The following is a 17,203-nucleotide window of genomic DNA, read 5'->3' on the forward strand; positions in this document are numbered from 1 at the left end:
ACTACTGGTTTAAAAAGAAATATGTATCTTTTGCTTTTAAATTCCAGCATCTGTGGTCTCTCCTGCGTCTTCGCTTTATGACTTGTTTCTCTTTCCCAATCCTGAAGTGTCTTGGACTTGAAATGTTAGCTGTGAACTACCAGGCTGCTCTTTTCTTGTTAATTACACAGTCAAAACCCAAGAGGTTAAAATGAATGAAAATTCAACAACATCTTTGCACAACCTTCGATTCCCACTAGTCAGTTGAGTTTTTGCCCGATATGGGGAAGTAAAATAGTGATATGTGACATCTGTGGAGAGTAGAATTGATTTTTTGTTAATTCTTACATAAATAGCAAGAATTGAAGTTAATGTGTATGGTCATTTATAGATTTAAAAAAAAATCAATGCTTTATATTTTCTTTGCACTTTAAAAGGAAGTGAATACAAGACTGTTTTACTATTCATGTTATTTAAAAGATGCTGTTCTCATTTCTGAGTTTGACAATGTATTCATTTCAGAGAATGGACCATGATGATGGTGTAACAGTAGAGAAACTTAAACCAGAGCCCTTATTATTCCATTGAGGTCAACACCTATCAATGCTTCCCCTTACACTTCTTCCTTGGTGAATGATAATAGCATATTGAGTCAACTTTTCACATTCTAACTTTCCCAATGAGGTGTTTCTTAATGCCCTTGGAGAAATGAGCTATTCTATGCAGTTTTTTTTACTGGTTGTAATTGTAACAAAAATGTGGGACAATTGAGTCAAAATGAAATAAAACTTGGATTCCCCCAAATCATATTTGAACCTGACTGATTACAGTCACTGATTGAAAAGTTCCAGAATGAAATGCTTCATTAATCTTACACACTGGCACTTGAACCCAGTAAGTAACCAGCAATTTACCAGGTCACCTGCCAGTGTGAACACTCTCAACCCAGTATAGGGGCTCCAATTCGACCCAGGAACTAACCGCCTAGGGAGGTAGTATCATAGCCGATCCATTTCAATTTGGCCCCAATGTGAATGGGCGATCTGGTATGCCTGGTCCCATTAGTGATGTGCTGGTGATGTTCTTGCATGTGTGGGAGGTTCTTAAAGAGCCAGGGAATAGAAAGAGCAAAAAGGTGAGATCACAGCAGAGAACACTGTTAACTAGCATTTGGAAAGAGTACAGAATGAGAACAACAAGAACTTGTCGGAATGGCTGTGAACAATCCACGTGCTGTTCATGAAATTGAACCTTTGTGGTATGGAGTTCTTTTTAAAAAAAAAGCCTCCAACTTCTAGCAGTTCTGATGGTAGGGTGGCAAGATACCATTTTTAGATATGTATTTCATTACTGGTGTGATGTTCCCATGTTTGTCTATAAATTGTATACATGTATTTCATTGAGCGATCTTCCCATGGTCATTTATTTTATTCTTGCTACCACTTTCCCACGTTCGCTATAAATTGTGTGTTATCCCCATTACCATTTTATCACATCTCTCTTTTGTAAATAAAATCATGTACTAAAAAACTGCGTTCAGAGTCCTTGCTTTTGAGACCCATTGAATCTGTTTTCTTACTCATAACACCCACACCACCCCCCTGCACCCTTCGCCACTGAGAGAGAGGGGCTGGAGTAAAATGTGGGTAATCTCCATATAGCACAAAGCAATCACTGCTTGTGAGTACTCAGGATGTCAACGCTGGAGGTTGGGCTCCCCTTAGCTCTGCGATCTTTCTTTGGCTTGGCTTCGCGGACGAAGATTTATGGAGGGGGTAAAAAGTCCACGTCAGCTGCAGGCTCGTTTGTGGCTGACCAGTCCGATGCGGGACAGGCAGACACGATTGCAGCGGTTGCAAGGGAAAATTGGTTGGTTGGGGTTGGGTGTTGGGTTTTTCCTCCTTACTGGGTTGGTAATGTGAAATGGTGCATGGAACTGGTTTTTCTTGGTCCATTGTGAATGACCCCAAAATGGGTCATTAACATGTCAATTTAGCAGGTCGCCAATGTGAAAAGGCCTTTTGTCAGTGCATTTAATTTAGGACATTGCAAGTTTTAAATGAATGTTAATCATTGATGACATCACAATGACCGATGATGTCACAGTGCATTAAATCCATAACCGTTTGTCATTGGCAACGTGGCTCATTTGTGATTTCACAGGTGAATATATAATATCTCAACAATTAGACATGAAGCACAGAAACAGCCAGTGCTTGTGGTCATCGGGCAGCAAATATTAGAGTGAAATAAACTATCTTGAAATAAGTTGATAATCACAAGCAAGCAGGTGGAAGAATCAGGAACACATGCAGAGAAACACACAGGTTGAAGATGGAAGAATTGAGGTAGATCTGAATTCATTTGTTGATCAGAGGTTGGTATTTTAATAAGCAGAACTTAATCCAAATTTGGCTATCATTATTGTGACACCAACTGAAATGGCAGCAGGAAAGCAGAGTTACGTTTGATTGAAAAGAAGATGTTTGACATGAAACTATGGCTTCATCTGCCCTTGACTGGATGTGAGGATCCTAGAACTTAAAATGAGAGTCAGAACAATTTTATTAGCTTTGCAAGGTGGGTACTCTGTTACATGAAAAAACCTGTTGTAACCTACAGGAGGGTCTTTTCTGCAAGTCGGCACAAGCTTTTTTTTATATATGGTTTGGTTTCCTATTCTGCAGCCTGTTTGAGACTATTCACATGGCCTATAATCTGCAGACTTCAGCAAAACATCTAGCACGAGTTTTGAGAACAGCATGGCCTTAGTTCTCTCATCTTGCAGCTCTGCTACTAAAAGAAAACAATTTCTTTTACAGACTCTACTATTTTCCCATAAAAATATTCTTTTTAAGCCTTTTCTAGCTGCTGAAATTTATAGAAAGAAAGAAGCAAATATATATAATTTATCTTTAGTATGTCATGGATTGTGTTTAGGACCAAGCAATGGAGCCCAACCCTGTCATGCATTTATTCTCATTTCTTCCTCCTCTGTCCGCTTCCCCATGCTTTCCATAAGTGGATCAATACCATTTGCCTTCGATTCTCTCATGATTAGTTTCCCTATTTGATGGTGGCTTATTTTTACATGAAGTTAATCTCACATTAACCCCAAACCATCAAACAATTCACGTTAATTAGAAAAATAGTGCAAAAGCAATCTCCTGCATCTCAGTATTGACTAGACCAAGGAGATGACTGTGGACTTCAGGAGATGCAGGTTGACACATAAATGGCTCAGTCTTGGAGAGAATGGAGAGCTTAAGGTTCCTTGATGTGCACATAACTTGCAACCTCCCCTTGACAGACAACACTTACTCATTCATCAAACTACGCAAATTGTTTTCCTTCTTTTGCCCTGTAAAGTAACCTCTGTAATTGCACTGTCTCCATTTTGGTCCATTGAGGAACCTGAGCAACAGGTGTCTAAATTGCCCTCTTTGACCCAAGTTCCAAATCTGTGAAATGATTGGGAAGCTGTCAGTGTCCAAGGCCTTTTGGGAGCCCTGGTCCCCACTGACACCCTCATAAATGACCTGTTGTGCCAAGTCCCATGCTGGTCTGCTGCTCATTGGGGTGTTCTGCTGTGGTCCCCACAGAGGAAATCTTTGCCAATTTTCTTGAAAAGATAAATTTGAGATCTTAACATTCTTAAATGGTGACTACTTTAGCATCTTAACTTGGTTTTGAGTGTAATTTTTTTTGAGGTGGGGCATGATTTGTTCGGGCTTGGCTTTTAACTGGCACAGACCTACATTTCAGATTTTGGCTCAATTTGCAAAAGATATGGGAAAAATAGAGGGTCTTCTGTATATTCTCACTGGAAATAAGAATTGCCCTGGATTTTTGCACAACCTTAATTGCTGGGAGAAAATATTCTGATTTTTTTTTGTATTTGCTAATAAGAACATCTGGCATTCAAATTAGTCATGTTTTTTTCAAAACAAATCCTCTGCATATTTTTTAAATGTACATGTCTTTTGTTACAGTAAAAGGCAGAGTGTTAGAAAAATTATTTCTGCTTGAATTTGTATTTAACTATTGTTTGTGAAGATGAGATGCCAATTATTTAAGGGAACTGACATGTAGATTTTGGATGTATGAAAAGTTTTTTTCTTTAGCTAATGCAAAAGAATAAAGATCCAAATGGTCATCTGAGATTTTGGTGCTGCCTTCACTCCTGTGGAGATTTGGCACTGCTCTCTAAATGGGAAGTCTCAAACTCTCGAGCATTTCTGTGGGGATGTTGGGAATAAAAGGCCTGCAGAGCCCGGCCAATTGGAGAATTGCTCTGGAAGGTAAGATCATGTTCAGCAGAGAGGCAGCTGATGAATGTGTCTGACTTGTGGCTTCTTGGGTGATTTGAACCCATGTATGGAACCTTTCTAATGTTCAGTCATTTAGATTATCTACACCTGTCCACTGTCAGGTCATTCGTCACAGTACTATTGGTACCAAGTAACTCCGTACTACCTGTTGCGTGGTCAGCAACTATACTGGCTCCCCCATCAGGCTTGCTTGGTGTGGATGCCTTGCAAGATGAAAAACAAGACCTGTCAAAAGGTGGACAAACTGTCTTGTAGGGTCAACAGCCATCTAGCAAGCACATGCTGTGAAGTACTGAAAGGACATCCCTTGCATCGATGCTTGGTCTGGCCATTCACTGCCACAGAACTTCTGCCATCTGTCTTGGACCTCACCATGCTGCTGGATTTGGGAGTGAATGTCGAGGGGTGGTCTTGGACCTTTGTAACACCCTACTCACTTAAAATCCATTCATGCACACGCTGTTCCTTTCTGCGGAGTGGGGTATACTCGTATCATACCCCACAATCTGGCTGAAAGGAACCATCATCATCCTATGGGATTGATACACAATCAATTACACAAAGACTTCCAAAATTGAAGGCTTTTATTTGCAAGAAATGGACAGCATCCCTGTGTTGGTTGCTCGCACTGACCCAGACTCGAACTGGGGGCCGGCTTGTGGGATGACAGCCTTTATGGGGAAGAGAGAGGAGGAGTCACGAGCTGGCCAGTGAGAGCAGGGTCAACCAGGAAAGGTCATGTTATTTACATATGACAAATATGTACAATAGTGTTTTCACCACAGATGGATAGCCAGAACCTGTCCACTACAATCACCTCTCTATATTCAGCTGAAAGATCAGAGAAAAGGGAAACTAGTGTAAAACTAGTTGAGAAATGAGGAGATTTATTTGCCAAAATGGAGATCCATCCTCAGAAATGTGTGCAGGTTTCTACTGCTGCCATTGTTTTGGGTCCCAGATGTAAATGGTTGATGGGAGTCATAAACATGACAACAGCGAGAGTTCTTTTTGTATTAATATCTTCAACTGAAGTAATTTCTTCACTTTGTGCCATTTGACTGTTTTCTTCTCCATTACAAAGGTTGGAGAAATCTTAAACTTTGGAGCCTTAACTCCTAAATATTTTAAATGCTTCAATTTTTTGCTTGGACTGAAATTTGTAGGATGAACATATTCGGGTTGCAATCAAAAATAAACTGCTTTACTTATAAATTCAATCCATGAGTAGACACAAAACAAAATCAATATGCTGTTTTGTAATGTGATGCAATGAGGTGGCATTAAAGGGTAGGGACGGGACTCCAATGGGAGGACAGAATTTAAGTTATTGGATTTATTTAGTTTTAGTTTCATGCCATGCTAACTAAAGTAGTGTGGCGGCACACCTCTAGGCAGGCAAACTGACCACACTTGTAATCCACGCTGTGGGGCAGCCGGCCAAAATGGCACCATCGGGCGTTTCCCCTTCTCAGCACGGGTCTCAGAAGCCAGTGCTGGGGGACCACGTGATGTCAGTGCAGTTCTCAGCCAGGTCCAGGCTGGGAGTATAAGTCCAGTCCAGCAGCCTGAAATAAATCAGTTCTGCTCACTGAGCTCAACCTGTCTGGTTGTGTGTTCTTTCAGTAGCAGTGTAGCTGCCACTACATTTGGTGACTCCGACTGGTTCAAATGTCTTTGAACCCATCATGAGCGAATCTGGGATCAGTGCTATAGCTGTCAAGCTGCCTGATTTCTGGGTTCAGGAGCCCGAGACCTGGTTCGGCCACACGGAGGCTGAGTTTCGCCTCAGCCAGATTTCATGCGACACGACCAAATTCTACCAAGTGGTCGCCGCCCTGGACCAGGCCACCACCAAACATGTGCTGCATATCGTTCAGCACCCACCTGCCGAAGACCATCAAGCGAGTGCTCACCGGATTCCTCAGACCATCCAGGCACCAGCGTGCTGCTTGGATGCTGCACCTTGACACCCTGGGGGGCAGGTCTCCGAAGGAGCTGATAGATGAAATGTTCGCGCTCATGGGTGATCACACCAACTGGTCACTCTTCGAGCGCATTTTCCTCAACCATCTTCCTGAGGACATCTGGCCGTTACTGGCCCAAGAGAGCTTAACTGACCTGAGGAAGGTCGCTCAGAAGGCCCAAGAGCTGTGGCTCGAGCGATTCCCGAAGGGCTCGGCAGTCCAACAGGTCACAAGGCACGGGCATGACCACGCCAAGCCCGCCCCTAGTGCTGCGGTAGAGCATCCGGCCCCTTTAGGGGCCACCAAGAGCATAACTAGGGGCACGGCATCCACTCCAGACCTCTGCTTCTACCACCAGCGTTGGGAAGCCAAGGTTCGGAAGTGTTGTCAGCCCTGTGCGTTCCAGGGAAATGAGCAGGCCGGCTGCTGTTAATGGCAGTGGCGGCTGGCCAAGAACACAACCTCCTCTACCTGCGGGACTCAGTCAGCGGCCGGCGCTTCCTTGTCGACACTGGGGCCTAGATCAGGATGATCCTGGCCATGGCCATCAAGCCCAGGAACTGACCTCAAGGACCTCTCCTCCGTGCAGCCAACGCAACAGAGATCTGGACATATGGAAACAAGACAGTCCACTTCCAGATCGGCCGATGAAAGTTCTCGTGGAGGTTCACCGTCTCGTCCATTCCAACCGCCATCCTGGGTGCCGACTTCTTCCTCACCCACGGGCTTCTGGTGGACATTCGGGGTAGGCACCTGGTGGATGTCCATACATTCCAGGCCGTCGCCTCGATGCATCCTGCACAGAGCAGCCGCAGATGGCCACGATCAGTATGCCCAGAGATGAGTTCCAGCGAATCCTTGTCAAGTTTCCGACCCTCCTCAAGCCACAGTTCTCCGCTGCCTTGCTGCACCGCTGGGTGTTCCACCACATCCTCACCCAGGGCCCACCAGTTCACATCAAGGCACGCTGGCACTCACCTGACAAGCTCCAAGTGGCGAAGGAGGAGTTTTTGCATCTGTTGGAGCTGGGGATCATTCAGTGGTCCGACAGCCCGTGTGCCTCACCACTCCACCTGGTCCTGAAAGCCTCCAGCGGCTGGTGCCCCTGCAGAGACTATCGACGGCTCAATGAGGCAACAGTTCCTGACCATTACATCCAGGACTTTACGGCCAACCTGCATGGTATGAGGGTTTTCTCCAAGGTTGATCTGGTGTGTAGGTATCACCAAATCCGGGTGCACCCTGAGGACATACCCAAGATGGCCTTCATCACCCCCGTTGGCTTGTTCGAATTCTTTTGCATGCCATTCAGGTTCAAGAACGTCACTCAGACCTTCCAGTGCCTCATGGAGTCAGTGGACAGGGACATGGATTTCGTCTTCATTTACTTAGATGACATCTACATTGCCAGCAGGGATCAGGCACAACACAAGGCCCACCTGTGCACCCTCTTCTCCCAGCTGGCCGACTTCAGCCTCACCATCAGCCCAGCCAAATGCCAGTTTGGGAAAAAGTCCATGCAGTTCCTAGGCCATACCATCACAGCCAAGGGAGCCACGCCCGCTGCTACGAAGGTCGCCGCTATCAAGGAGTTCCCACGTCCGGTCAATCTCAAGAGGCTGTAAGAGTTCGTGGGTATGGTCAACTTCTACAGCCAATTCCTCCCGGGTTCTGCGTGCATTATGCAGACACTATTCAACCTCATCACAGCTAAGCACAAATCGCCACCAAGGACACCCTCGTAAAAGCTACCATGCTCGCCCACCCGCACACCAACCTGCATGTGGCGCTTTCTGTTGATGCCTCTGCACAGTCGTCGGCGCCGTCTTGGAGCAGCAGGTGAATGGACAATGGTAGCTGCTGGCATTCTTCAGCAGGCTTCTCCGCCCACCAAAAAGGAAGTATTGCACTTTTGACTGTGAGTTAATGGGCATGTACCTGGTGGTACAGCATTTCCACTATTTCTTGGAGGGGAGGACTTTTACCATCTTCACTGACCACAAACACCTCACCCAGGCACTCGCGATGGTGAAGGACCCCTGGTTGGCCTTCCAGCAGCGTTACCTCTCTTTCGTGTCGGATCTTACCACCGACATTTGGCATAAGGCGGGGAAGGACAACATGGTCGCTGATGCACTCTCACAACCGACCATCTGCGCGCTGATGCCCAGCCTCAACTTCGACCAGCTCACCAGGGACCAGAAGTCCGACGAGGAGAAGCAAGCCTTCAGGACTGCCATCACGGGCCTGTGGTTGCAAGACCTCCGAGCGGCGGAAGCATCATCCTGTGTGATGTCTCCAGTGGTTCCCCAGCAGTGGCGCAGGCAAGTCCACGGTCTGGATGGTGGCAGAGCAGTTTGTCTGACAAGGGCTGTGGAAGCAGATCGCAGGCTGGGCCAGAACATGCACCTATTGCCAAATGTCCAAGGTACACAGGCACACCAGGGCGCCCATGCAAGAGTTCGAGCACGTCCGGGAACGGTTCATCCACATTCACATGGACATAGTTGGGCCCTTAACCATTTCCTGGGGCAACTATTACCTGTTCACGGTGGTGGACTGCACCACTCATTGGCCCAAGGCGATCCCGATGCCGGACACCTCCACAGACTCCTGATCCTGAGCGCTGTTGCACGGTTGGGTCACCTGGTTCGGTGTTCTGAATTACCTCACCAGCGATCGGGGCACCCAGTTCACCTCTGCGCTCTGGGCACAGCTCGCCAACAGGTTGGGAATGAGCTACACCACACCACGGCCTATCACCCGCAGGCCAATGGGCTGGTCGAGCATCTGTATCACCACCTTATGTCGGCACTTATGGCCCACCTCACCGGTCATGACTGGGTAGACGAACTGCCTTGGGTGCTCCTGGGCATCCGCTCCACACCCAAGGAGGATCTGCAGGCGTCATCAGCTGAGCTGGTTTATGGCGCACCGCTGGCACTTCCTGGTGAGTTCATCAACGTGCCTCACAACCCCTCGTGGTCGCCACACGAGCTGCTTCCTCACCTCCGGGCCCATTTGGACTCGTTTGCACCCTCATCACCGCCCAGACACTGCACATGGCTATCTCACGTCTCCAGCAAGTTGCTTTCCACAGAGTACGTTTTTATTCGGCGGGGCCTGCACGCGGCACCTCTGCAGAGACCTTACGAGAGGCCGTATAAGTTTGTCCAACGTTCAGGGTCTACGTCCGCGTTGGACATCGGCAGCAGGTGGGAACTGTTTACTGTGGACAGGCTGAAGCCAGCGCACCTCGACCCTACCGAACCAGTGATTGTGGCCCAGTCCAAGAAGTGAGGCCGCCCAGCTAAAAAGGACATTGGCGCCGGTTCTGGGGGGCTGTGTGGCAGCACACCACTAGGCAGGCGAATCAGCCCCGCTTGTAATCCACGCGGCGGTGCAGCCGGCCAAAATGGCGCCGTCGGGGGTTTCCCCTTCTTCTCAGCACAGGTCTCAGAAGCCTGCACTGGGGAGGGACCGCTTGATGCCCAGGTGACATCAGCGCCCCCTCAGTGTGGTTCTCAGCCAGGTTCGGCCTGGCAGTATAAGTCTATCCCAGCAGCCTGCAATAAATTGGTTCTGCTCACTGAGCTCAACCCATCTGGTTGTGTGTTCTTTCAGTAGCAGTGTAGCTGCCGCTACAGTAGGAACATTTAAGATGATGTATTTAATGAATATTAAATATTACACCTCTGGTTGTCACTTATTTTAGCAGCGTCAATTGTGGCTATGGAGGCTGATCCTAGGGTGACAGGCTCTGCCACAGTTGCTGCAAGCCTAGGGCATAATTGAATTGTTGTCTGCTGTGCTCTTTGCTTAGCTCTCCGCTCCTCAAACTGACTCCTGATCACTCTCTCGCCTTGCTCTAGGTATTCGTGAAGCGTTCCTTGCGCTTGTTGCGGTCATTTTGCTGTATCCTCTCAACGCTGTGTTGATTTATTTTTTAACGCTTTCATGTCACGCTTGCAGAGGTCCTTGAAGTGAAGCTGGCCATGTTCCTCTTGCCTATTGCTAATTCTCTGTAGACGGTGTCCTTCAGCAGTCTACCATCCTTCATGCGACGGAGGTGGCCCAACCAGCGCAATCTGCACTGTATTATAAGCATGAACATTGTGTGAAGCCCAGTGTGGGAGAAGACCTCCGAATTTGGGACTTTGTCTCTCCAGGTGATGCAGAGGATGTGGCGAAGGCTGCACAGGTGAAAACTGTTGAGCTTCCTTTCTGTCTTGGAGTAGGTGGGGCAAGTCTCACTACCATACAAGAGGGTGCTGATAATGCATGCACTTTACACAGCAGTCTTGGTGTTTGTAGTGAGTTTCTGATTCTCTCAGACCCGCGAGGAGAGTCATGCTAGGATCAATGCTGCTCTGCTGATACACTTATTGATTTCAGCATCTAGGGAGAGAGTGTCGTTAATGGTTAACCCCAAGTAAGTGAACTCGTGGACCACTTCTACATTGTCGTTGTTGATCGTAATGATTGGTGTCTCCACTATGTTCTGGGCAAGGACATTTGTTTTCTTTTGGCTGATGGTAAGTCCAAAGTCGTTGCATGTCTTCGAGAAGCAATCCATGAGAGTTTGCTGTTGTGGCTTGGTGTGCGAGATTATAGCAGTATCAGGAAAGAACATATAGCATAGTAAGATCTTTCGCTCCTTTGTACTTGCCCTCAGCTACGCAGGGTTGAACAGCTGCCCATCAGACCTGGTGTGCATGTAGATGCCTTCTGTCGACGTCCCAAATGCCTGCTTCCATAGCAGAAAGAAGAAAATGCTGAATAATGTTAGGGCCAACATGTATCCTTGTTTGACTCCATTATGAATAGTGGAGCTTCCATCGTACTGAACACTAGCCCTCATGTCATCGTGAAATGACTTGAATATACTATGGAGTTTGAAGGGACAGCCTATCTTGGGGAGAATCTGAAAGAGCCCATCCCCGTTAACAAGGTCAAATGCCTTTGTCAAGTCGATGAAAGTGAAGAGGGGTTTCTTTTGTTCCCTGCACTTCTCCTGGAGTTAATTGAGTGAGAAAATCACATCAGCGGTTGACCTTCCTGTGTAGAAGCCAGACCGAGACTCAGGGTAGACCTGTCCGAATATGTAGATGTGCCAGAGTCACACAAGCAAAGACTTTGCCAACAATACTCAAGAGGGAGATACTCTGCAGTGGTTGCAGTCGCTCTTATCACCCTTGCTCTTGTACAAAGTGACAATTTTGACTGATGTTTTGACTAATGACTGGTGCCTAAATAATTTTGGTTCCATTTATTTATTTATTTGTCTCTTCTATGTTCCCTGTGCTTTTTCATTGCATGGTATTTCAAGTTAAATTTTTGCATTGAAAGTTGAGTTAGAAAGAAAATTTGTCCTTAATTTCAATTTTGTGTATGCAAGTCTATACAGTATGTGGTCACTTGTGCATTGCTCTCCAGCCAGAGCAGTACCCATAAATACTATGTTGCTTTAACTAGTCGATGAGCCTCTGGAGTTTTGTTGGTTCTATTCCTCTCTTTCCATCCAAGATCAGTATTGCTATGTGAGATAATCCATTGTTTCCTGTCCTAATGGAAGACTGAAATGCACAAAGAAAATTCAGGGCCGATTAAAGCCAAAAGCATTGAAACATTTACTCGTTTAGAGCACTTTGCCACAGGAGATTGCAAGGTTGATGAAAAATTTTGCAAAGGCAGATTGTTAGATTGTCATCTATTTAAACAAGGCTCTGCAGAGTAATTTTAAATGCATTGTCAGACTCAATGGGACTTGTAATGAAAAATGTCAGAACTGGGTCTGCAGTTCCTACTACTTTTGTACACAATGCCAATGGGAAAGGGTTGATTTTCTGGTTTTAAGTAAAATATAGTTATTTATAATGTGTACATTATGACTTTTCATTGTTTAATATTGAGAATTGAAACCTACATACTATGAATTGAGAATTAAAAATATTGTCATCTGTACCTGTAAATTAACCTATGTATGCAAACTATCTGAGAATCCGAACTTCTTGTCATGAACAAGTCATGAAATTCGGTGGTTTGTAACAGCATCTTAGTGTAAACATTCATATTATAAACCGTCTTACAAAAATAATATATAAAAATAGTAATCCGCGAAAAGTAAGGCAGTGTCTTTGGTTCATTGATTATTCAGGAATCTGATGGCAGCGGGGAAGAAGCTGTCCTTGTGCTGTTGAGTGCTTATCTTTAGGCTCCTGTTCCTTCCCCCCCCCCCCCAATGGTAGCAGAGTGAAGAGGGTGTGGCCAGGGTGGTGGGGGTCTTTGAGGATAGAGGCTGCTTTTTAAGACATTGCCTCATGTAGATGTCCTCGATGGAGTGAAGTCTGGTGCCTGTGATGTTCCAGGCCGAGTTAACAACCCTCTGGAGTTTATTCTTGTCCTGAGAATTGGCACCCCCATAAAAGACAGTGATGCAACCAGCTAGACTGCAGTCTTCGGTGACATACTGAATCTCGTCAATCACCTCACAAAGTATAGCCACTGGGAAGCCTTCATGATTGCATCAATATATGGAGGGTTCAGGACAGATACTCGCAGATGTTGACACCCAGGAATTTGAAGCCCGAAATGTTGGTGATGTATCTTTGATATATATAGGCACTGTTTGACTTGCTGAACTTCTCCAGCATTTGTATGTGTTTTTTCACTTAACCTCAATGAGAACTGGATCATGTTCCCCTGGCTCCCTCCTGAAGTCCACAAACATCTCCTTGGTTTTGCTGATGTTGAGCGCAAGGTTGTTGATCAGAGCTGATCTATCTTCCTCCTGTATGCTTCCTCAATGCTATTTGTTTTTATTCACAACTTTATTTATTTGTTCAACAAGGTACAATAGAAAAAGTACATATTGTAAACAATAAAAAAAATTAATATAATAAAGAAAAGAAAAAAAAAAGAAGACCCCCTCCCCCTCTCAGCCAGCTCTCTTTAGGAGAGCCAAAAAGAAAGAAAACTAAAATATATTTTCTAAAATTTAATCAAAGTAAACTTAAATGTAAATATTCTGAATATAAATACCACTTTTTAAGAAAAAAATAAGAATTATCATGTAAAACATGTGTGATTTTTTTCCATTACCAAACAAGTTTTATCTCATTATGCCATCTATTAATATCAATCACATTAGCATTTTTCCATGTACTTGCTATACATTTTTTTGCTACAGATAAAGCTAAATATACAAAAGTAATTTATCTAATCCCAAATCTTTCAAAGGCTTCAACTTACCCAACAAAAATATTGTCGGGTCTAAAACTATTTTAATCTTATACAAATGTTCCAAAAACAATTGAATTGCTTTCCAAAAAGATTGTATATGTACACATAACCAAACAGCATGAAAAAAAGTTCCAACTGAATTACCACATCTAAAACAAGAGTCAGATGCACTAAAACCATAATTTTCCCTTCTTTGGTACAATCACAAGAAAAGATTCAAATTTAGTCAATTTAGGTAAAGTCATATCTCTACCAAATATTTGTTTTACTAAAGATTGAAGTTGATAATAAACAAATAAAGAATTGTCATTGATACCAAAATCTTCCCTCATTTGATTAAAGGAAAAAAAATTACCTTCTTTAAAACAATGCCCTAGATTTTTTATACCTTTAGATTTCCAATGTAATAAACATTGATTATGCATTGAAAAAGGAATAAGTTGATTATTATATAACGGTGTTAAAGTCAATAATTTACCCTTAGAACCTATCGTCCTTTTTTTCTCATCCATAACTTCATTAAATGTTTTAGTATAGGCACATTATATTGTTGTAATAAATTTAAATTCCACCGAAACAAAAATTGATGTATTTCAAATTCAGAAATCTCAATTAGAGAAACAATTTTGGCCCAACTCGGGGGCCATTCCAAATCCATTAAAGAACTAATAAATTTAAATTGAGCTGCCTCATAATAATTTTGAAAATGTGGTAAATGTAATCCTCTTAATGCATATTTCCAAGTTAACTTATTCAAGCTACTCTCGGAAATTTATCCTTCCATAAAAATTCCCTAACCATTTTATTTAAATCTCGGAAAAAATTCTTATTAAGTAAACACGGAATTGACTGAAACAAATATTGTATACGTGGAAAGATATTCATTTTAATTGTATTTATTCTTCCAATTAAATTTATAGGAAGATCCTTCCACAATTAAATTAGCTTTGATCTTTTTCATTAACGGTACATAATTTAATTTGTATAAAGATTAATAATCAACATCCACATTTATACCCAAATATTTAATTCGATCAGTCCACTTCAAATTAATAATATTCTTATAAACTGAATAATCTCCTTCACCTATCAGTGAAATTTCACTTTTTTCCCAGTTAACTTTATATCTAGACAAAGATCCATATTGTGTTAAACATTCCTTCAAGTGTAAAAGCTGGGTTTGTTAAATACACCAATACATCATCAGCAAATAGATTAATTTTCTACTCCTCATCTAAAACTCTCATACCTTGTATCTGTGTATTTTGTCGGATCAACTGTGCTAAAGGTTCAATTACTAACGCAAACAAAGCTGGAGACAAAGGACAATCTTGTCGAATTGAACGGTTAATTTAAAAGGTTCAGAAATCTGACCATTTGTCAATACCCTGACTATTGGTTTATTATATAAAGCTTTAATCCAACCAATAAAAGGACCAAACTTAAATTTCTCTAAAACTTTAAATAAAAAGTTCCACTCAACTCTATCAAAAGCCTTTTCTGCATCAAGAGATATCACCATCGGATGGTAAGGGCACTGTTGATATTTATTAATCAAACTAATCACTCGAAGAATATTATCTGAAGCATATTTATTCTTTATGAAACCTATTTGATCAACATGTATCATCTTAGGTAAAAGTTTAGCCAATCGATTCGCTAATACTTTAGCTATTATTTTATAGTCTATGTTTAACAAAAAAATTGGTCTATATGAAGACACCTTCAATGGATCTCTATCCTTCTTAGGAATTACAGTAATTAAGGCACTAGAGCATGATTCAGGTAGACCATAATGTTCATTAATCTGTTGTATCACATCTCCAAACATCGTAGATAAATCATCATAAAATACCTTATAAAATTCAACCAAAAACCCGTCATCACCAGCTGATTTTCCATTTGGCATTTCCAACATAGCCAATTTAATTTCTAAATCACTAAAAGGAGCCTCCAGCTCCAATATATCTTCTAATACCACTAATTTCAACATCGATTAAAAAGGAGTCAATCAATCCACTCTCCTGTATTTCCTCGGAAGTATATAATTTCTTATAAAATGAATAGAACTCATCATTAATCTCACGAGGTTTATAAGTAACAGTCGAATTTCGTCTGACTGCATTAATAACCCTTGATACCTGTTCTTTCTTTAACTGCCATGCAAGTACCTTACGCACTTTCTCACCCCATTCATAATACCGTTGTTTAGATCTATTAATCAAGCATTCAAATTGATAAGATTGCAATGTATTGTATTTCAATTTCAATCTAGACAACTCTATTTTTTGATTTTCTGTTACATCTCTCTGAAATTCCTTTTCTAATTCAACAATCTGTTTCTCTAATTCGAGGCTCTCGGTCAAATAATTCTTTTTAACCATAGAGGTTGTTAGGTCTCTAATGTCCGCTGTGGTATTCCACCACGGCGAATTGGGGAAATAAATTCTTAAGTTTTCAAGTGTACAAACATTATCATACCTACCGGACATTTATAAGTGAGTGTTTTTATACAATTGAGACCAATAAGCCTGAACCTTCATTTTCTTTCAAAGCCCAACCTTCACATGGGAGATTTTTCCTCTTAATAACCAGTTTAGGGCAGAAAACTCAGGTCCCCAATTGTTCATAGACCACCTTCTCACTCTATTGGACTTTGCAACGACACAATAAAGACTTTTTAAACTCTAGTAGTTTGTCGGCGAAGCACTTATCAAATGTCACTCAAACACCTTAAGGACTTTTCTTTTATCTGTAACCACTTACGTGTTACAATCCTGGTAGGTGACGACCTTCAATTATGGTCGTCTAATTTGTCCGATCTCCAGTTCTTACTGACAATCATAAAGATTTTAAAAGAGAGAATTTTGTTAAAACAGGCTTCTCTGGACCTTTTTATCAGCCGGCTGAGATGATTGTCAAGAAAAACAGAAACCGTCGTCCAGTGTCCACTCACCCATCACGTTGGGGTCACCAAATTGTTAGGTCTGCTTTGTTCATGAATGAATGAGTGAGTCAAACACCAGACTGAGTCGAAATCAAGGTTCTTTGTTCTTTATTGCCGGATTGTAACACTTGCAACTAACAGTGTTAGTTGGAGAAGGCGCATTCTGCGTTATCAGCAAGTGGTGTTTTTTATATACCTTAGGATACGTACTTAGTAAATTATCATACCATGACATTGTCCAATGAATAAACTGTTGCTATCCTTCTCTGCTAGTTTCCTGCACATCAATTTGTCATCCCCACTCTTATCTTGAGAGTACAAGGTCACAACTCCATCTTGTTACGGCCCAGGACTGGGTGACTCCTTCTACATTCCCAGCTCATGATGTTTTTACCTAACAAGGTATAACTAATTATTTGGCCTCTCAAGTAAGCTTTCATAGCATCCCACAATATAAATTTACTCTGAACGGAATGAACATTTTCTTCCAAGAAGAGATTGATTTGTTTTTTCAAAAATTCAATAAATTCCACTTTTTTTAACAACATCATATTGAATCTCCAACGAGAAGCTGCACAAATTGTTTCAGAACTCTCATAAGTAAAATACAACAAAGAATGATCTGAAATTACCCGACTTTTATATTCTGCTTGCAATATTTTCCCCTGTAAATGTGCTGATACTAAAAAAAAATCAATTCTAGAAAAAGATTCATGTCTAAATGAATAAAAAGAGAA

The 17,203-nt window shown here is 42.6% G+C and overlaps 1 protein-coding gene across 4 annotated transcripts in view; it reads left to right on the top strand.

The window, feature by feature from the left end:
- Positions 1-2,135: 2,135 nt before the first annotated feature.
- The window catches only part of rgl1 (ral guanine nucleotide dissociation stimulator-like 1), a 301,930-nt gene continuing 286,862 nt past the window's right edge, over positions 2,136-17,203 (top strand). The window contains exons 1-2 of one of the 4 annotated variants that reach the window (XM_069937500.1): positions 2,136-2,559; positions 4,104-4,280. In XM_069937500.1, the coding sequence (XP_069793601.1) occupies positions 4,190-4,280 (91 nt within the window). In that variant the 5' untranslated portion in view covers positions 2,136-2,559; positions 4,104-4,189. The remainder of the gene's footprint in view (positions 2,560-4,103; positions 4,281-17,203) is intronic. The other 3 variants (XM_069937501.1, XM_069937502.1, XM_069937504.1) reach the window with 3 other exon arrangements.

This window comes from Narcine bancroftii, chromosome 5 (genome assembly GCF_036971445.1).
Source record: "Narcine bancroftii isolate sNarBan1 chromosome 5, sNarBan1.hap1, whole genome shotgun sequence".
Taxonomy (NCBI): domain Eukaryota; kingdom Metazoa; phylum Chordata; class Chondrichthyes; order Torpediniformes; family Narcinidae; genus Narcine; species Narcine bancroftii.